The 22,622-nt window shown below is 34.9% G+C and overlaps 2 protein-coding genes across 2 annotated transcripts; both read right to left on the minus strand.

Moving 5' to 3' along the window:
* Positions 1-8,313: 8,313 nt before the first annotated feature.
* Positions 8,314-9,214, minus strand: LOC131860201 (uncharacterized). The gene is made up of 3 exons (XM_059214579.1): positions 9,012-9,214; positions 8,604-8,912; positions 8,314-8,468 (listed from the first exon to the last, which is right to left on the minus strand). Exons 1-3 carry the CDS (start codon positions 9,139-9,141, stop codon positions 8,314-8,316), a joined length of 594 nt encoding a protein of 197 aa, XP_059070562.1. The 5' UTR covers positions 9,142-9,214.
* Positions 9,215-9,390: 176 nt separating this feature from the next.
* Positions 9,391-10,168, minus strand: LOC131859935 (uncharacterized). The gene is made up of 2 exons (XM_059214229.1): positions 10,028-10,168; positions 9,391-9,935 (listed from the first exon to the last, which is right to left on the minus strand). Exon 2 carries the CDS (start codon positions 9,922-9,924, stop codon positions 9,499-9,501), a length of 426 nt encoding a protein of 141 aa, XP_059070212.1. The 5' UTR covers positions 9,925-9,935; positions 10,028-10,168; the 3' UTR covers positions 9,391-9,498.
* Positions 10,169-22,622: the final 12,454 nt, after the last annotated feature.

The raw sequence follows: 22,622 nt of genomic DNA on the forward strand, positions 1-22,622 counted from the left end.
GTTTACTTGTATCATTATACTAGTTCACTTGCCAGGTTGCTTACTTCAATATACCGGTTCATACTTCAGCATATTGACATCAATGACAACATACAATATCATCATGTCATCACACTTCTGCACATATGCCAACATAGACAACCTCATAGTTGTAGCTTGCATTTCATTCCTCATAACCATTTTCTCCTGACTCATCTTCAGACATATCTCATTAAGTGCATCTTTCTCATCATTATCCTTATTCTGCAAAAGTTCCTTCCTCCTAGCCTGAACATATGACAACCTCTCCTGTAGGACAAGAATAAATTCCCGAGTAGAATTCAACTCATCTTGTAGCTTCAAGTTCTTCATTCTTTTAGCATCATAATATTCAAGTGCCACTTCATGTTGCTTCTCCAAACTCATAACCATGGATTTCGGATTTAGGATCTTCCTCAAGTTGTTAAACTTCCTCTGAGTCACAAGGCTCTGATACCAATTATTGGAATCCAAGAACACTGAGAGGGGGGGTGAATTAGTGTTCTACTAGGATGATCAATTTTAACATTATTAAAACATGTATACACCAACCGGTATACTAGTACATATAGAATTGAAAGAAGTAAAGCAACCAATAATCCAATCACATAAATGAATACCATAACACACATAATTATATGTGGAAAACCTCAAAGAGGAAAAACTATGGTGGGATTTGTGACCCACAATATCAATCCACTGGCCATATGAAGAGATTACAAAATATAGGGGCCTGCATTTGCAGGAAGGCTTACAGCCTAGAGCACACTACTCAATCACAAAATGAGCCTCACTGACTACATACAAATCCAAAACACAATTTGGAGAAATGATTGAACTGGTAAGATAGCATCTTCTATGCCTGAATACAGTTTCGGTTAAGCTCTGTTTGTTCCAGTCTGAAACCCTAAACCCTTACCGGAATATCCCTTTACATAAATATCCTCACATACATGATCTCTCTCATATATTTCACATTACATAACATAATCCTATCCTCCTATCAATCCATATTTCAAAATGATCTAACCAACTCACCTATATACCCTTTACAATTTAGTATTCTTTATGTTGGATTACAAAGATAATTACAACATGAATATACATGTCGGCTAGATAACATAAATACATGAATATCAAAAACAATTGTCGATGCCAGATCCAAAAGATGTTGGCCTCCAATACCGATAACCTGATTCTAAACCATGTCAGCCTGCATTGTCGGTATCCAAAGAATTCATTCCAACCTATCGATGCCGATGTCGGTGAAGTGTCTGTGAAGTGTTTGTCGGTACTCAACTAACCCAAAATATGAAGTCGGAACAAGTTGCCATGTTGCCATCAATGGCAAAATATTGAAACCAAACAATTGAGTGTCAATTTCCAACATCATACTCAGTTTTATTGTTGGTGCAACTAAAGGAATACCTGAAAGCTTCATAATACTTATCATCATTAGGAGAAACCAGCATACAACCACCACCACCACCATTCTTACTCTTAGACCCATCAAAATAGAGCTTCCAAAGCTCATTTTGGTGCTAATTATCTTGTTGTCCAACATCATTTACCAAATTTGGAACAACAAAACCTTTCTCATGAAACATATAAACTTTGAGGCTTACCTCATCCATATGCTCGAAGAGATCTTCCTCAATATTTTCAGCTGCCTACTCATCTAGAATAATGTTAGGAATATCATCAATAGGGGTATTTGTATCACGTGGGATATGCTGATCTTCTTTCTCATGGATAACCAAATTGACATTTATAGCACTATAGACATATGGATCTATATGATCATTAGCTAAAGATTCTGATTTAATGGTGACCTTAGTTCCATACCTAGTCCTAAAGAACATATGTGACCAATCAGATGACAAATAACCCCCCAACTTGGCTGTAAAGTCTCTTGATAAGTAGATTGAAAAGTAGGGTGGTAGGTCTATCACATATACATCTTGCAAAATTACAAAATTGAGGCAAGCATGTAGGGTAAGACTTATATTTTTTATGACTCCAACATTATTCACAGTGGTCCCATCTAATTGAACTACACCCTTATTCAATGGCTCATAATTAAAGTAACATAGAAGGGGGGCGGCTTGATTACCTTGGACTATAGTGATTGTTGCTCACTCTTTTGTTGAGGCTTATTGGTAAGAATAACCTTAGAAACTTGCTAGTTAGGAGGCTAAGAAGTCAAAAAAAGGTTAGACAAAGCATCATGTAACAAATCCTTATGCACGGGTAGAGCTAGGGAATCCCACATTGACACAATGACATGAGTCTTTTTCAACTGATCCAAAATATTAAAATCAGTCATACTAACCTTATGTTGTCCTTTAGTAACAACAATGTCTTTCTGCACTTGTGTTGGTTGAGGTTGGCTTTTTGGCTGATCTTTAGTCACCATAGGCTGTGATCTTTGAAGAATCTAAGTATTCTGAGATAAAGTAGACCCCGCTTGACCTTGAGTACTTGGAGAAGGTTGATTATTGCCTTCATTAGTCTATTGTCCCATGTCAACAACCCTCTTCTTTGATCTTGTGCTGGTTACTACAGGGGTATGTGACTGACTTTGAGGCTGATTGACCCCACCCAACTCCTCACCTTGCCAATTCATCAAGGTAACATCAGGACTACCTTGTTTTGTGGATGCAGATTGTTGTTCATTAACTTCCTGAGATGAATTTCTTGGAACAACAACATTGTTTTGCACCATCAATGCTTGATTCAACATGCCATTGGAGCATGTAGACTGGTTATATGGCTGATTAAAAGGAAAAAACCACTCATAATCAACTACTAAATTGTGTTCTGGACTGGAACAATGTCCCTTGAGGAGCTGGGTGTAATAGGATTATACTGTTGAAAAGGCCTTTAGTTTACATTCCTCCTTTGAGGCTGAGGATTAGGTTGGTAAGGGGCTTGATAAGGAGCTTGGAAAGGAATTTGGTAAGGTGGCTGACTTTGAGCTTTCTTGATATTAACCAACTCATTACCAAAATTTTGTAAAGTCTTTGATAAGTTAGCATTTTGCTCCTTAATACTTATCAACTCCTGCAAATGATTAGGGACAATATGTTCTTGAGCTGCAACATGGGCATTATATGTTGGAAATGAATAGACAATAGCTACAACGGGTGGAACTATAGGGGTAATTGGTTGTATATCAACAAAAATTGGCATGGGAGGCCTAGGTGCTATTTTCCTTGCCTGAATAAGACTATTCTAAACCCTAACAACAACATCAAATGCTGCTGGTAAAGTATTTACCCCCATAGACTAAATCATGAGTGAAATGTCACTATTGAAATCCTTAAGATAAAAAATGAATGTATAATCATTGGAAGGCTTTACCAACAATGGAATTCAATTCCAAGCCTTTGAAACCAGTAGTTGAAGTCCATCATGTGCTCATGCAGAGCTCTTTTGATGGTAGTGAGTTGCTCCACCAATAAGAGATGATCTGACTTGTCCTCAAAATGGTTCAAACATTGTCCCAGCTCATCCCATGTAGCTATTGAGTTCACAAGTAGACTCCTGAACCACTGAAGGGCTTTCCCTTTGAAATAGGTTGCCAAAAGCCTCAAAGCAACATTTTTTGCAACAATGTGATGCACTAGAAACAAGGAGGCCACATCTCTGATATGTTCAATGGCTATTGTATGATCCTCACCTTTGAAAAATGGCAGAATCTTAAGTGATGCAGCTATTATATCATCATGCTGAGCCAAATTTAATGGACTCCCTTGATTAAAAGGAAAAAATGGATGGATCCTAGGAGGCTGATTATGAGCCATATTGCTGCTGGAATATTGGCACTGCTAGAACTAGTGGTATTTGTTGTATTTTTATTGGAATAACTTGCAAACAATGGGTTATTGTATGTTGTTACAGCAGGATGATTATTTGGAATAACTGGCAAAACACCTACTACTAGATTTAAAACTTTGTTAACTACCCTAGCCTTCCTTTTTGGGGGTGATAGCTGAGTATGATTGACTGGGGTTGTACTTTGCCTAGTCTAATATTTTTTCATAAGCTAAAAAGGTTGGACTGCTCAAAACCAAAGATTAAGAATCACCAGGTGTGAAACATATTATGTTGTTGCACACACCAAGACATCATACAGTGGCCTTCTATGAAGTGTAAAGTCCAACAGTCCCACCGAGCGTGCCAAAAACTGTTGTCATGTGGACTTGCACTCGATGCAAATATGAAATACCTGCAATCCCATGAAACATGGGACTACTCTCAAGCTGTGGGTATCCTATGACAAGAGTAGACCTTTGGATTATAGGCCGACTTCCTTTTTGATCACCTAATACTAATTTAAATCTGACTAGGGAAAAAGGATAGGAGGATATGCAGAAAACTAAAAAATTAAACTACTAAGGTGATCCACCAATGACTTAAAATGACTTGCTTTAATACTGAACTCACAAAAATCCAATAATGAAACTAAAAATATATCACAACTCCACAATGCATACTTGCAAAAATGATTCTTATGAAAGGCTAACTTCCTATTGTTTACAAAAGGATAACAAATGATGATTCTCACAATTTTGATACAATAAAAAAAATGACACAATAACAAACCTGCACTATAACATGCTACACCATGAACTCAACATTGAAGGAAAATAGATAAAATGAAGGATTATTGAATAACAATCACAACTATTTCATCAAAAAATATTCACAACAATACTTAGAACACAAATATAAGAGAAGGAACCAACTTTTTATTAAAAAGGAGTCTTTTTCATCACAAAATCAGAATACTGCTCATGAAAATCTAAAAAATACTCATAAGGAATGAGTTAAAAGACAAAGAATATATGTTGCTACACAGGTAAAAACTCCAGAACTATTGAAAAAATGACTTATACAATCTACCTCCAAAAAATTCAACTTTGAATTTTGGCTCTAAAAAATAATGAGTTGTCATCAACTCCAAGCCCTTCCTCAAATAAAGGACATAACTGAAAGATAACTCCCCTCAAACTACACAAGGAGTTGGTAAAATGAAAACAACTTCTTTTGGCGAATGCAACAAGAAATACCCCAAAATCAGGGATAGAACTAAAAGAATCAAGGAGTTGAGTGTTTCAAAACACTCCTTAACTGATATTGTATCCAATGGGACTTCTAAACTGCAACTAAATTGATAATTAGGTGACAAATTACCTACTTTAACTCCACTTATTTGCAAAAGCTCTAGTTATGACTTTCCTTTTTTATCAACCCTTACAACTCAAATGCAACTAAGTCTTATCTTTTTGACTCATACTTCACACTTCTGCTTTGTATTTAAAATTATCTTTTAACTAAAGTGATTTATAAATATCACTTATAAAAAGATTTACATATAAAGCAAATGCAAAAAGAGTTTTATAACCCTAAAAGAGTTAAGTTGACTATGCCATAAGTATTTAACAAACACTTGAAAGGATTTTAAAGAGAAAAACCACGATGCAAAAATAAAGGAAGATTTAATTATTGAAAGACAAAAAGCTTTCAATCCACCCCTATTGGGATTTTAGGGTTTGGAAGCCCTAAAACAAAAAAGCAAAAATATGAAGGGATTCATCTTTATTATTTGCATCTTCTTTAGTCAAGAGGGATACCGCCATGCTGGAAATTGGATTTGAGCTTGAAATGGGAACTCAAAACGCCTTTCTAGAGCACCAACGCCATTTCATTGTAGGTTTAAGGAGGTTTTAGTTAAGGTAAACTTGATTTTCTTGCAGACTCAGGAAACCCTTTCCATTCTTAAAGCTTTAAGCTGCAACCTTTTCTATTCTCTGACATCATACTCTTCTGTTGGTGATTACACTATAGTTGTAAAGAAAAACCCTAGGGTTTCAACCGGAATACAGTTTTCATCATGAAACTTGACGCTTTACAAAATATCCCGCAAGGAAATGCAGGGTACATTTTTTTTATACTAGATTTATGCTCCGTGATTTGAGTTTGATAGCTGCCCTGTTAAGACTGCAACTTGGGCATTGACGTTTTTTGACTTCTGGGCATTGGGTAACTGTTTCCTTATATTTTCTCCATAAAACTATATCATTATTGTTCATTTCAATGTTTTAATATTTCCTAGCTTCAATATGCTGTCAAAATTGATATATTGCTTTTTGGGTGAAGATGGAAAATAACTGATTCTTGCTGCTCATGGCTTGCAATCATTGTGGCTATTATCAATATGTCACTTTGCTATTTGAATATCACTTATTTTTTGTAATTTAGAAATGTTGCCCAAACTACTCTCTCTCACTGTCATTGTATTTACTACAATTTTGCCTTTTGAAATTTCCCCTCTGTATTGTAGCTCTACTAGTTGTCATCTCTATTACATATTCATGATGTGAGTGCCCATAGGGTTTTGACTGAAAATTTTGCAATTTTTCTTTATAGTCTTGAAACCCTTAACTGTATTTTGTTTTCCTGGGGCTGTATCTACCGTAAGGACTTCATAATGTATGACCTCTACTTTTCATAGCAGTGAAGCACTAAGAAGCTCCCTGAGGTGTAACTTGACAGTGGATTATGCTACCGTTCTACTCTTTAAATCATTGTTGTACTTGCATCTTGGTTTCATTTGTGTTGTAGAACTAGAACATATATCATTGATATGTTGCTAATCCATCTTTAATGGAGTGTATTTTTCAATGTCAAAGAACCTTTATGATGCTTGATATTCTATGATGACTGTGTACTGAGCTCCTAAAAATCATGCTTCCCTGACTTCAAACAAGAACAGATGATTAAAATCTTTTGCTCTTTGCTAAATCTGAATAGTTTTGGGTCTCAAAGTTTCTCTTCCATAGAAAACATAACCACAACCTGTCCATGAATGATGATATGACTATCATTCTTCGGTATGCTATAGGCATGATGACCTTTGAAATTTTTATTATGACAATCACTTATGAGGAGGTGTTATAGTGATTTGATGTTACTAGCCCTTACATATTCAGTGATCTGAACCTTAATAGCAGCCTCATCATAACCTATTACTATTTTCATTTGGCATTCTTGGAAATAAAACTAGAACTCATTCTTTGAGGATTGTATTCACTTAAAATACACAGTGACATGTCACTTTTGACAAATAATGCATTATGATTACTATCATTTTCACTGCAACTTCAAACATGGACTGCACTTATGACTGTGTGTGGTTTTAGATGCTCTTGATGCATTGTACCCTTGGCTGTTCACTTTGATCTGTTGCATTATCAACAGTCTTCATGCTTCTGACTATGAAGAGTTCTTTTCTCTTTATGTTTTCACGGTATTCACATTTCTTTCTTGGTGAAGATCTTGTACATTTCTATGATAATACACTGCTAATATCATGTTGATCTGTGATTGCTACAATGACTGTCACATAAGCTCAATGGCTCATGTTACTGGTATTTTCCTTGTCATGCCTCTATGATTTTAAACACACACAAAGTCTAAACTTTGTTTGAACAGTGGATGCTACTCTTATGATTTGTTCACTGTGATTTAATTAGATATCAATATTTATGTTGCTACTCTTCTTTTCATTATGCTTTAGCCTTTCAAACCCTCCTTGACGGGTACATATGAGATGGATGCTATGCAGGCCTTAATGAGTACAAGAGACTCTATTGTGGTAAAAATCCTTTTGTGCCTTCCATAAATTATTTTTTAAAGATAATTGTTGTATGGACACAATTCTCACAGTCTTTTCCATGGCAGGTACACAGTATAAACTCTATCCAAACACTTGTGATTTCCACTTCTATTAAGTCCTTTAGGACCACATTCAAATTGCATTCACTATTAAAACTATTGTTTTCTATCTATCGTATCTCCCTTGAAATAGATTTGATATGTATCTACACCAAAGAAACGGGACTCGGACTCGGACTCGGCTCGGACTCGGCAAGGCCAAATCGGACTCGGACTCGGGACTCGGACTCGGACTCGGCTCGGACTCGGCTCGGACTCGGCAAGGCCAAATCGGACTCAGACTATTGTTTCATGCACCCTTTATTGAATAAGACACAATAACATCATCAAACTTGGCTCATTTCATTACATAATACATACACAAGTATACATCTATGATCTATCACATAAGCATAAACGCAAATTGTAGCTGAAGGAAATAACAAACATAGATATATAAATATTGTCAAATGTATACAATATTACAAAACTCATGGAATAAAAAATCTGTGTCATCATATGATCATCATCAAATGTTCCATACAAATAACAAAGGTAAATACATCTACAAGCCTATGGCGCAGAGGAGTCTGCACCCTCCGGCCCCGACGTCGGCTCCGATGAAGGCCCCGGTCCCCTACGAAGGCGTCTAAGGTAGGTCATAGATGATTGGGCAGCCATAGCCGCTCCTCGTGACACCACGCCATGCTCACCAACATCAGGTACATCTGTGTCACTGTCACCATCTGTGTCACTATCACCATTTGCCTCTGAATCTCCTCTCTCTGCTCGTGCTCTCTGCTCCTCCTCTGCCATGGCTACAGCCTCAGCCTCTATATCTACCTGGTCGATCCAATCAGTGCCATCATCACTAAAGACAGCCACAGGATCTGTCTCAATGGCCCACTCTGCCTCAGGATCAACCTCATCTAGAATGATAGGAGAGATGTCAGCTAATGCATTCTTTCTCATTCTCAGGCGGAGGTTGTAGTGAACAAAGATAAGATCATTCATCTTCTCCACGGATAATCTATTGCGCCTCTTGGAGTGTATGTGCTCAAACATACTCCAATTGCGCTCACAACCAGATGCACTGCATGGTTGGCTCAAGATGCGAATGGCCAACTTCTGAAGATTTGGTGTCGTTGGGCCAAAAAAGCTCCACCAATTATCTGAGTTTGAAATGAGAAAAATAAATAAAATCAGTCTCTCATAAACTCATTTAACAATATACAATAAAACTAAAATTAAGCCTTACAATTTATTTTTACCTGGCATCATAGTTGTCCTACTTTCTTTGGCGATAGGACGAGAAAAGGTCTCCCCTTGTGCATTTGAGAACAACTGTAGCTCTCGCATAAGATCTGTCTGAGTACAACCAACAGGTGCCATCTTCTCCATGACTGAGTATAGCCCATCAAGGACCTCCGCATCAGCCCTGAAAGTAGGGCTAAAATGGAATGTCGGATTCAAATAATAGGTTGCTACATGGATGGGCCTATGAAGCTGATGATGCCATCTCTTATCAATGATCTGCCAAATGGGACCATACTTGCTCTCATCTCTTGCATAGATAGATTTGATGCCCTCTTTCGCCCTATCCATGTCTTCATATATGTAGCCCATTGCGGGCTTTTCTCCATCCGCAACTCGCAACAAAACCACCAAGGGCTTAACAAACTGTAAAATTGAAAATATTGTGTAATTTAAAACATGAGCAAATAAGAGAATATGATGAATAAGTTATAAAACAAAAAGTTAAATAAAAATTGTAGAATTTATAAAAAAAATTACCTCCACTATCTCATCACAAGGGCTCCAAAAGCCTCGCTCATCAAAAATGCAGTCTGCCATATCTTTCCCTACTGGGGTGGCAGCATAGGATGAGGAAGACCACTCCTCACCAACAATCATACGTCTCAAGGCCATCTTACAACGAAGCATGGATTGCAATGTGATGAAGTTTGTGGCAAATCTTGTGATTCCTGGACGAGCTAACTCCTTATGCTCTGTGTATTGTCTCATAAGAGCCAACACCCATGAATGATTATATACAAATTTGCACACATTTCTTGCCTTTTCTACACATGTCTTGACCCATGGAAGTTTTCCAATATCCTCTAACATGAGGTCAATGCAATGGGCGGCACATGGAGTCCAAACTATAGATGGGCGCCTCTCCATCAATAGTCTGCCTGCAACAACATAATTTGTTGCATTGTAATTAATGAGGTTACAAAATAGAAATTAATTTGCAAACAAAATTAGTTTGTAATCAAAAGTTTACCTGCAGCAACATAATTTGGTGCATTGTCAGTCACCACCTGTACCACGTTCTCTTCACCCACCTCATTAATCACCTCCTCTATCTGCTCACATAGGTAGGTGGCATTCTTGCAATGGGCGGAGGCATCAATAGACTTGATGAAAACGGCGCCCCCTGAAATAAAAAAATAAAGCAAGATCAATGATCATTCAATAAATCATTAAATGAAAAATAAAAAATTAATGCCTAAATGAAACTAAAATTAATCAATCACCTGCGGAAGAAACAAGAAAATTAAGGAGAGTTCTATTTCTCCTGTCTGTCCAACCATCAGTCATGATGGTGCAACCTTTAGTGCTCCATATTTGGCGTTGATCACCCAATTCTTTCTTCACATCATTCACCAATTCAGTCAAAATGAGTCCCCTCAAATCAAACTCAGAAGGGGCTTTGAACCCCACCCCACAAATGGTAAGGGCATCAACCATTTCTTGCCAATAAGGTGCCCTGTCACAAATAATTTTAATGAGATAAGTATGTACTATGTATAATGAACTATATACAACAAAAATTAATACGAACAATCAAATTATAAAAATTAAAACAATCAAACATAAAACATTTACTTGGCTGTGAAGAATGGAATATTGCCATAGATCCAAAATCTGCCAACTGCCATTTTAGCAGCATCATGGACCTCCTTGTTCCAACCCATGCTCTCAAGTGACTGTTGGGACCCAGGAGTAGTGCGAGGTGCAAAAAAGGTATCCAACCTAGATTTACGAATCCTAGGTCCAATGCTAACACTCCCACTACCACTGTCAGTGCTAGGAACATGAGAAGGGGCAGAGGCACTGGCACTGGCACTTATAGAAGCAGAACCGGAAGCATGAGTAGTAGCAAAATGAGTGGGACGATATGAAGGTAAGGAAGAAGGCCCTCCAACACAACCTAATTGTGTCCCTATTCCTAAAGGTGCATGTCTCCCAATGACTGTGAGATCCTCTTTTTCTTTCCTTTTCCTTTCAATTTCTTCAACCATTACATAGCAATCACGTACGGCCTCAGTGACTGCTTTTGTGCATGGGTCGGCATCATGCCCACGCACACCAGCAATATGGTATTTCAATCTATATATGCTTCCATGGAATATTGTTTTGCAAAATATACACTTTGTTTGCCCTTTTTTTTGCCCTGGAAAATCCTCATGATATTTCCAAGCAGGGTCCTTTGTAATGGGAGGTCTAGAAGAGGACATTGTATGATTGTTTTGTGAAACTTGAGGCAAATAAGAATGTGAAGGTTGCTGCAATAAAACATTACAAATGCAAAAATAAATTAAGACATTCATTCTGTGTTGTGCATTCATAATTTCATTCTCATTGAACATTTTTTTCAAAAAAGCTAAAGTAGGGTTTGCAATTTTATTTTTTTTAAATTGTAGGGTTTGTCAAACCCTACTTTAAAAAAAATAAAATTACAAACCCTGGGCCTACATAGTAACATAGAAAAGATTTTGGAATAAAATGTAAAACTTTCAAAAAAAAAAGAATAGAAAAATGAATTTTTGCATATAAGAAACAAAAAAATCTCAAAAAAACAATGTTACCTCTTAGAACTCTTGAAGAAATTGAAGAAATCTTCCTTGCTGGTTTTTCTTCAATGCACCCTTGTTATTCTTTTTATCTCACTTTACTCCTCCTATTTTTGCAAATGAATGAAATGAAAGTCACTTTTAGGTATAAAACAAAAATAACACAAAAAAAACAAGTCAAAAAAACCATTTAAAATTGTTTTTTTTTTAACTTTTCATTGACTTCGCCGCCGGTCGAGTCCCAGGCACGGGACTCGCCGAGTTTGGCGAGTTTGGGCCAAACTCGCCAAACTCGGCGAGTCTGGCTCCTGGACTCGGCCAAACTCGCCAAACTCGGCGAGTCTGGCGAGTCTGGCTCCTGGACTCGGCAGAGTCCGAGTCCGAGTCCCCAGGACTCGGCGAGGGTGACTCGCCAAACTCGCCAAACTCGACGAGTCTGGCGAGTCTGGTTCCTGGACTCGGCAGAGTCTGAGTCCGAGTCCCCAGGACTCGGCGAGGGTGACTCGCACTCGGACTCGCCGAGTCCAGGCGAGTCCAGGCGATATTCGTTTCTCTGATCTACACCCATTTTACAATCTCTTTCTTTTGTCATAGATGCTCTTTAATGATTAATATATGTTTGTCCTTGAATCTCTAATTTCCCTGCTGTAATTCGAGCAATTCATCTTATGGCTTTAGATCAACATTTGCTGCTCATCACTGGTATGAATTTTGAATGCTTAATACACTGACTGCCTAAGATTGTTATGTCTGAGTTTCACCGTCCTTAAAGATCACAGGGTTTATGCTGTTATGACCATTGTTGACAATCAAAAAGACTATGCCTTGCCAGTTTGATTGTTTATCCTTTGTTACATATATTATGATCATCATTATCTTAACTGTTTTTCCTCTATGCATTTAGTGATGCAGCAACTGCAAGACTGTCCCTTGATTGTTGCTTCTCAATGAATTTATTGCTTGCTAACTTCTCTTAATAGTCCCGTTGATCATAAGTTACTGCTTTGTAGAGACTGTTATGTTGACTGTCCTTTTTATGCAAGTATTGAGTGTCCCCAAACAAGTGGTTCACTGTTTTTTATCATTATCATCATTAATGTCTTTGCTTTTCTTCTTGGGGCTGCTACTATCATAAAATGTATGGACTGTCCTTTAAGATAAATGCAACTATCTTTATCTGCTCTCATTCATTGTTCTTTCACTTTCATGAATCTTTTAATTGTCCTTTAAGTTCATGACTTCTCTTGATGTTGTCTCTTGATATCATGCTTAGGCACTTGTACTTATCTGTAGTAGCATGCTGGGCTCAACCCTTGTGTGGGCCACATTTTAACCCAAATGCGGTAATTCAGTGAACAACAACATTACTTTTCTTTTATCTACACATGAAACAAACAAGTTAGATAAAAACAATGCATATCTGATTTCTTGCCTAGCTAGCTGTTATGATGCACATTAGGGTTGAATTGTATGCTTGTAGGTGCATGTGCAGGTAATGGATGATGACCCTTCATTGCTCTAACACTTATTTACTGAAATGCAGGCACTCAGGGCGGCGAGGAATCAACCAACTGATTGCGATCTGGTCAAGGGCTACAAATTGACACCGAGCAACAAAGAGAGGACTCGTCATTTAGGAAATGATGATTCACCCTTCATTCTCTGTATGCATTTGCAAGTATATAGTTTACCCCTTATTTGCACCATAGAGGCTAGTCTCACAGCTTGTGTGAGACATTGTACATTCATGATAATAAAGATTACTTTTTTTTAAGAGAAATTGTGTACTCTTTCCATCTCATATGCATCACTCATAATGAAATATGAGTGTGTAATCTTCCTTCTTTTCTCTGAAACATTAATGAATGCAATATAGCAGAATAAATATGAACTTTTTTGTATGCTCAAAAATACTAAAGGTATATTTCAAACTTTATTTGAAATGTTTTTTTACGTGGGTGGGATAATATGTAAAGGCTACAAGATTGGGTAGTTTGATAAAATTCCCCAATCTTATTTACATCAAATGATATTGTAAATGTATAAATATGACCACCTTCCTAAATAAACATTTAATATTTATTTTAACCCCGTTCTTCTTATTAATTAAATTCTATTTAATTAATTTCTTCATTTTCATCTATTTGAAATAAATAAATTATTCAATTTATTTAATTAAATTCACCAAAACCTTTTCTAGCCTTCAATTAAATAAATCACTTTATTTAATTAATTCCTCTTTCTCATTTTTTAATTAAATTTAGATTTAATTAAATTAATCCTTGCAAATAAATAATTTAATTTATTTATTAAATCCTCCCACTTGCCTCTTAATCCCCTTCTAGATTTTTCTAATCACTTCCAATTTAGCTTAATTCATTTCTTAATTATTGTCACATTCCTAAGCAAAGGGAAGTCACTTCTCAAAGCCTAATTCAACTTTGATATTTGGTTAGAGATTTTCCTCTGACTTAACTATCCTTTTGACTCAAGGGTTCCATCATGGCTTTGACCATAGTTATCCATTTAACTCTTGCACAAGAGTTTACCCTTTGGTTAAAAGCTTTATCCATTGGATAACCCTAACTTAACTTTATCCCTTACCTCCTAGGGTAACCTTCATGTCTTCTCAGGCATTTAATGCCTCCTGCATCTCTTCTCAAGCAACCTCTTGTTGACAATCGTCACCATTTCATTGGTAAGAATTGTAAACATGGATTGATTAACTTTCAATCCTAGCCCTTGTTAAGCTTATTTAATCTTAATCATCCATTGCCCTATTTTCCCTATAAATAAAGCTCTCATTCTTCATTTTCAAATATCCAAGTTTCATGCATCTACATTATAGTCTAATTTACAAAGAATTTTAGCCTCTCTTTGTTAAAACATCATCATAAACATTTAAAAACTTCATTTTAATATCAATTGTATATCCATGCTAGTATATCATGATTAGGATAATTTAGCAATATCTTTATCATATCACTATCTTCATACTAGCTTAATCATCACAGTTTTAACACATCATATAGATCTTAGAATGCATTCATGCATGTAGATCAAATATCACTCATTCTTGGAGTTGCCATTCCTAAGTTATTTGCTCAATAATTTGAGAGCAAAACATTGACTTTAGCGATCCTGTGAGATAGAGAACAATGGGACACCCCTTGGGAAGTTGAACTAATTCAATAGTTCATATACTTACACCAAGAGTCTCATTGGTGTGTGGGTCTTCCTGATCTCGAGTTATTCATTTTGGTCACCGCATTTTCCCGCATACAAATATCATAGCTAGAAGATTCATGGCATATTGTGTGATGCCCCACCTATAAATGGACATAGAGGTGTTATATTTTGATGCTACTTCAAGATCCTATATATGATTTTTATGAAAAGGACTTTTGATTTATTAGTAAATATTAATTATGATTATGTTCCTCACATGGACTAGTCATACTATACTCTCAAATCTTATAGATATTTAAGTTAAAACTAAAAATACAATGTATATTAGGTGATAAGTAGTATTAACCTGGAATGAACACATAAGTAATATCAATAGTATATGTTAATTTTACCTACAAGGTGATTATGGTCCATGTAAGCATAAAATTCATACTTTCATGGTTCAAATGAGTATAATAATGAGTAGAATATTTCTTACTTGTGACAAATAATGTTGTAAAAGGGTATTATTATTGAATGAAAATTGATCAAGTGGTGATTGAACTTAATGGTACTTTTAGCTATTTGATGTTATGATCAATATGAGAATGTTATAGGTGATCACTCTTGTAATGGAAATTATTCTAAATGTTATTAAACATTAGTAGAAAGATGAGAGATTTTAGTGGTTACATTATCAATTGATTTAGGTGAATGACTCTAATAAGAGGAAAAAATCCATAGTGAAATCAATGGATATGTGAATAGGAGTTAAATAACGATTCAAGAGGGAGGAAACAATCTTAAAAAGAAGGGGATATACTTATGTATGGTTTGAATAATGGATGGATGTGATCGAGAAGGTATGAATTCACTTAACTACTTCACCTTATTTAATTTATATGACATATACATGGGGATTGATTCATATGAAATTTATGGTGTGAAATTTTAAAAGATGGGAGCTAAAAGTATCTAATGGGAAGAATAAAAGAAAAACCAATAATCTTAGAATTCGCATGATCAAATATAGGCTATAATATATAGCATACAAATTTACTGATTATTGCCACTTTAGAATGCCTAGAAAAATATGCATTGGATTCTTTTTGTTGTCATGATTCCCAATGGTGGTGTACATGAAGGAGAATGTAAAAGTATAGTTAAATTATAGGAGTTTTGAATGGTATAATTATTAAAACTTTTGATGGATATCATTTAGTCAAATATCTTTAATTAATATCTAAACTTACCTCTTTATTGAATATCATTGTTGGTAAGATAATAAACTATGTATAATACTTGGAGATAATTATCGAGACAAAGAAAACTAGAGTTGATATTCCTAATTATGTCAATATTCAAATATTGTATAGCTAAATTGCTAAGGTTCACTTGGAAGATTATATTTTTGTTTGGTGGAAATATATTAAATTAGAGACAAATATAAAAGAAAATTATAATATTGAAAAAAAGAAAAAAAATGGCATGAAATGGTATAAACAATGAAATATAAGTTAATCTCTATTAATTAATAACTATACTTATTTCAAAGATTACAAATTTTAGGGCAAATGGATTGACTCTGAAAGAGTATATTGAAGAATATTAGAAGTTGACATTTTACTAACATGTATATTAAATTGAGCTTAAAAAGGAGAGATAATTATGTCAAATATTTTTATATTGGAACACATCAATATGTCCAAATGGGTATCACCATTTTAATGGGGTTGGATTTGTCAAACATGAATGCTGGGGACAACTATCATTAAATAAATATGGTCAAGATCATAGCATTTATGAATAAAAAACCAGTAAGATGAGACATCAAAACTAATGTGAGGAATGGTGTAGGGTTGGGTAGAGGGGTGACCTTGCCAATAAGAGGCATGGAAACCCCTTAAAATTAGTAATAATGGTACTAAATTAAGATACAACTTTTGCACAATAGATAAGATCCCCTCTGTAGAATTGAATGAGGAAGAGATGAGTAGTTGGGGAGAATAGGCAAGAGTGGCAGTAGAGAGAGGGAGGGACATCTTTTAACTAGAACGATGAATGACCTATAATGTATTAATTGAATAAATTAAATAGCTCTGATACCAATTGAAGAATTTTTAAAAATAAAGAGAAATTGTTGCATAACAATAAACACACAAAAATTGTTGCTCAATAGGTAATAAAACTTTATATTCATTCAAATATCTCTTGATAAGAGCTTATTTCTAAGAATTTATGCTACAACAACAACCAAAGATGCTTGGAAGACTCTACAAGAAGCTTACCAAGGTAGTGCTTCAGTAAAAGTTGTCAAGATACAAACGTTGAAGAGAGAATTCGAGAATCTAAAGATGCAAGAAGCTGAAAGCATAAGTGATTATTGTGTTAGAGTCAAAGATGTGGTCAATAAAATGGCTACACTTGGGGAAACTAGAGAAATGAAGTTTTGATAAAAAAGGTGCTAAGAAATTTGACACAAAGATGGAATCATGTTTCCATAATCATAGAAGAAAGTGAGGATTTGACAACCCTTTATTTCGATCAACTAGTTGGATCTTTGATGTCTCATGAAAAGAGAATGAGAGATTCTCTTGGGGAAACTATTGAGAAAGCGTTTTCCTCCAAATTACAAATCACAAAGAATGAAGATGCCAACTTCAGTAATACCAAAAGTAATCAAGGGCAAGTTAAAGGTCAAAATCAGAATAATTCAAAGAAATAGAGGTAGAGGTGGCTCAAGAGGAAGAGGTGGTTCCAGAGGAAGAGGTATAGGAAGATTTGATAAGAGAAATGTTCAATGTTACCACTGTAACATGTATGGGCATTTTGAAAGAGATTGCAGATTGAAAGAAGGTAAAAGTGTTAATTATGCTCAAGAAGGTGGTGAGGATCCTCCAGATCATTTATTTTTATCTTTTGTTAAAGGTATTATAAAATAGTAAATATATTTGGTACCTAGATTCTGGATGCTCTAATCAGAAGATAAGGAATGAGAAGTTGTTTTCAACTAAGGATGAAGGTTTTAAATTCAAGATCCAACTTGGTGATAACAAATCATTGGAGGTTGTTGTAAAAGGATCTATGGATGTCCTGATGAGGGCATAACCCGAGAGACATAAAAACACAATGATTTGCAATAAAAGACACAAAAGATAATATTTTTATTATTGGTAAATATGCTATTACAAACATGCAACACCCGCAATTACAATCTAGAGGAATAAATCATCACAGGCTGCAACACATAACTTATAGAGTTTTCTGGAAAACCCTTCAATACAAATTATCCAACCCAGAACTAAACTCCCCAAAAACTCACATACAACAACTCTACCCACAAGCTTCCTCAATGAGTCCTAAATAGTATTTTCCAACTTGGAGACAAAATTACAATTTAGAAAATTACCATTTGGAAGACAAATGCCAAATCATGAAATTAGAATTATGAAAATACAGCTAGATTAAAAAATTGAAACTTTCCGAAAAATTGTCCAACTTCTGGCAACCATAACTTTTTATCCAGGAATTAGATTGACGAACCATTTGAAGTATCAGAAAGTTCTTTAAGTGTAGAATATGCTAAGAATTCGCTCTACCGATTCCCACCATTTTCGAGCTCGTTCGACACAATTTAATGCCTCAAATCTGACTTGGAAGAAATTTTTTTGATTCTTTTGACCCGATTCTTTTGCCAATGTGCTTATCTTGTTGTAAATTTTGGGCTCCATCTGCCTTCAAATAAAAACTTGCTATTTTTGGTAGTCAGCTAGAAAAAGTAGCTTGTCAATTCTGAGAGTTGGAATCTCTTAATTGTCCAAAAGGGTATCCAAAACTACAAAAACATTAAAAGAAAACTAAATAAAAAAGAAAGATTTTTTTGGTGATGCAGGATTGCTCTTACACCACCAGATGCTCCTGCATCAGGTCCACACACAAGAAGGTATGATGAGTATTCAAGATATTTATTACACTCCATAGTTGAAGTATAATCTATTAAGTGTTGCACAATTATGTGAGAAGAACTATAAAGTACTTTTTGAGAATAAGAAATTTACAATTTATGAAAAGAATCAAGGCAATGGGGTGGTCACAATTGTGCCTATAAAAAAGAATAGGATGTTCCCTTTTAATTATGATGACCATAACAACAATCTTGCTAGTACGGCATATGAGGAAAAAATTTAGTTATGACATATCAAGTATGGACATTTAAATTTTCACAGTTTGTGTAGTACCCCTCCCTCAATCAGACTTTTTTGATACTTATTTTGACCATGGTTGACTTTTTAGTAGATTTGTGGATACACTATGTGGTGATGTTTTAATCAGATATTATACTATGTTGGATTATTCTTTGATTTGAGATTCAGTGAATGTTGTTTATGCTTTATTTCCTTATGGATGATTAGATGTTAATTTTATTGTGTTATTGACAATGGACTCACATTTACTTTATGCATGAGATGCTTTATGTATATGCTATCATGCATGTGTGGAAAGTGTATGGGTTGCAAGGAGATGATTTCTCATCATTCACTTTAGTGAGACACCGAAAGTCATGATTCTCCTTCATCGGTGTGTTTACCATGTTTGTGTATGCATGTGTGTGTGTGTGTGTGTGTGTGTGTGGTTCGATGATACAGGAATTGCAAGTACAAGGTATTGACTTCACCTGGTTCCATAGGTTTGAGCGTACCTAATTAATTTGATGGAAGTGGAGGAGATAGTCTTAAGGCCTTAAATGTTATTCCTAACCTTGCTTGATAGTGAGCTTTGTCAGTTGTTTGTTAATCTTCCCTATGTTGGTATGCGGGTCATGTCTCTGCTTTGTTTAGTTGAGTTTGCGTGTTATACGTTTTGTGAATTTAATTATTCTCTTCTTATGTTATTTAATGAGAAATTAATTATTAATACCTTATGGTTATTAATAATTAATGTGTATTGTGTTTATTACATTAAATTAAGAATAAATTATTAAGGGCACTTTTGTGGTTAAATAGATAAATCAATTATTTTTAATTGGTTAGTTATATTGATGGTTTTATTTATTAGTGAGATTTATATTTTGCCTTGTTCATTTGTTTTAAAAAAAAAAAAATAGATTTTCAATTTTTATGAGAAAATGAATTTGACCTAAAAGATATTTTTTTGGAAAATCCCTTTATATTTTGGGGGATTTTTCCAAAATAGGGGAGTTCTCTTTTATTCTAGAGTCTTTTGCATTTTGGATAATTGTTGGCTCTCTATGTTTGGAAGTGGTTTTTCCTGGAGGTTTTGGTTTTGGAAAATCTTATTTCTTGTGTTTGGAAAGGGATTGGTGTGCTCTTCTTCAAAAATTCATCCAGGAAAGCTTATCAAGTTGGATTTAAAACCTCTGTTTTGTTTTAGAAATTTTTGTGTTGATGAAGAAACCTTTGTGTTTCTTATTATGAATCTGGGGTTTATTGTGTTTCTAAAATGCATTTTTGTAATTATTATTTGATGTAAGAACTCTGTTAATTTTTCTTATCAATTTCAAATTGGGGGTTTGAAATTTCAAGAATATATGGTTGTTGTATATATACAGTTGTGTGATTTCATGAATTGGTTTTAAAATTTTGTATTTTCAAACTCTGTAAGAAATAAATAATTTTATGTTTTTCTCAGAGCTGTGAATATGCACGTTCCCTGTCTCACCGGAGCGAGTGAAGGAAAATCATCCCCTCGCATCCCATACACATGCAAACACGCAACATATAAATAATGTATCACACATATAAGGTAAAAGTGTTAGTCCATGATAATGATCCATAAAAATATCATTAATCATAAGCATTGAGATACTGCATAAAATCATACACCATAAATCCAGATAAAACATGAAATAACATCGCATAAAGTCTGTATCAATATAAAATAATGCTCCTCTGAACAATCAACTGAAGTCAAACATAAATACAAAAAGAGTTTGATTGAGGAGGGGTACTACAATGAATTTGACCTAAAAGATATTTTTTTGGAAAATCCCTTTATATTTTGGGGGATTCTTCCAAAAAAGGGGAGTTGTCTTTTTATTCTGGAGTCTTTTGCATTTTGGAAAATTTTGGCTCTCTGTGTTTGGAAGTGGTTTTTTTGGATGTTTTGGTTTTGGAAAATCTTATTTTCTATGTTGAAGAACTCGTGTTTAGAAAGGGATTGGTGTAATCTTCTTCAAAATTTCATCTAGGAAAGCTTATTAGGTTGGATTTGAAACCTCTATTTTGTTTTAGAAATTTTTGTGTTGATGAAGAAACTTATGTATTTCTTATTATGAATTTGGGGTTTATTGTGTGTCTAAAATGCATTTTTGTAATTATTATTTGATGTAAGAACTCTGTTAATTTTTCCTATCAATTTCAAATTGGGCATTTGAAATTTCAAGAATATATGGTTGTTGTATATATACAACTGTGTGATTTCATGAATTGGTTTTAAAATTTTGTATTTTTAAGCTCTGTAAGAAATAGAAAAAATTATTCCCAAATGGGGGGTTATGCTGTCCAAAATTTTATGTTTTTCTCAGAGCTGTGAATCTACTTTCTTGATTGTTATTGTTTAAATTTAAAAAAAGAAAGAAAAAAAAGAGAGTAATTTTTATACTCTGTGTTTTTTTTATCAAACCCTGTTAAAATTTACTGTTAAAGTTTGTTGTTAAATTTTACTGTTAAAATTTTCTGGGTATGTGTATTTTTTAAGGTTGATGTTTAAATATATATATATATATATATATATATATATATATATATATATATATATATATATATATATATATATATATATATATATATATATATATATATATATATATACATAAGTATATATAAAAAAAGCTTAAATAAATTTAAAAGAAATATTTTAAAATGCCATGTGGGGGGGAAAAGTGGGCCCATGCTATGGGTCTACCCTCCCCCTCCCCCGCCCGTGGACTACCCATGACTATGGGTAGCCATGGTTTTGACTGCCCACAACCGTGGGCTCCCCGTTGCATGTGGGAGAGCCATGACTCCCCACAACCATGGGTATAATTCATTTAGGGGGGTTCCCCTATGGGGAGCCACGACAGTGGCTTCCCCACAGTCATGGCACCCATGGTTGTGGGGAGTCATGGCTCTCCCACATGCAACGGGGAGCCCACGGTTGTGGGCAGTCAAAACCATGGCTACCCATAGTCATAGGTAGTCCACGGGTGGGGGCGGGGGAGGGCGAGGGTAGACCCATAGCATGGGCCCACTTTTCCCCCCCACATGACATTTTAAAATATTTCTTTTAAATTTATTTAAGCTTTTTTTATATATACTTATGTATATGATTCAATGTGTTAATGGTGGTTTTAAATTTTAAATTGATGTAGCAAATATTGATTTGAAATTTTTAACTGAATTTGTGAATTTATTGTTAATGAATGATTTATTTTGAAACTTAGAAGTTTTTGAAAACTTGGTCAAATGTTAATTAAATGGAAAGGAAATAAATCTTTATTCTAGAATGAATGATGGTGTTTGTTTCGTTTTTGATTGGCTTTGTGTTTAAGTCATATTGCAAGTCCTTTGGTTATATGTGGAATTAGACATTTTCATGTTGTCTTTCCTTTTGTGGTCGTGTCTCATGGTAGACCGATTTGTCTGAGTGGTTAAACCTTTATGCAAGGGCTTGTGTGACCAAGTGTTTTACTCGGTTTTTTTGAACTCCCTTTGTAAGTTGGCTTTGGTATTTTAGCCTTGGAGTTCCTTTGGTATTTTGTAGTGTCATAAGGAAGAGTGGCTTTCGAGTGGGGGTCAGGCCCAAAGAGGTTAGCAGGATAACCCCTCGAAAGTTGGATAATTAAGTGATAAC

This window comes from Cryptomeria japonica, chromosome 11, assembly GCF_030272615.1.
Source record: "Cryptomeria japonica chromosome 11, Sugi_1.0, whole genome shotgun sequence".
Classification (NCBI taxonomy): Eukaryota; Viridiplantae; Streptophyta; class Pinopsida; order Cupressales; family Cupressaceae; genus Cryptomeria; species Cryptomeria japonica.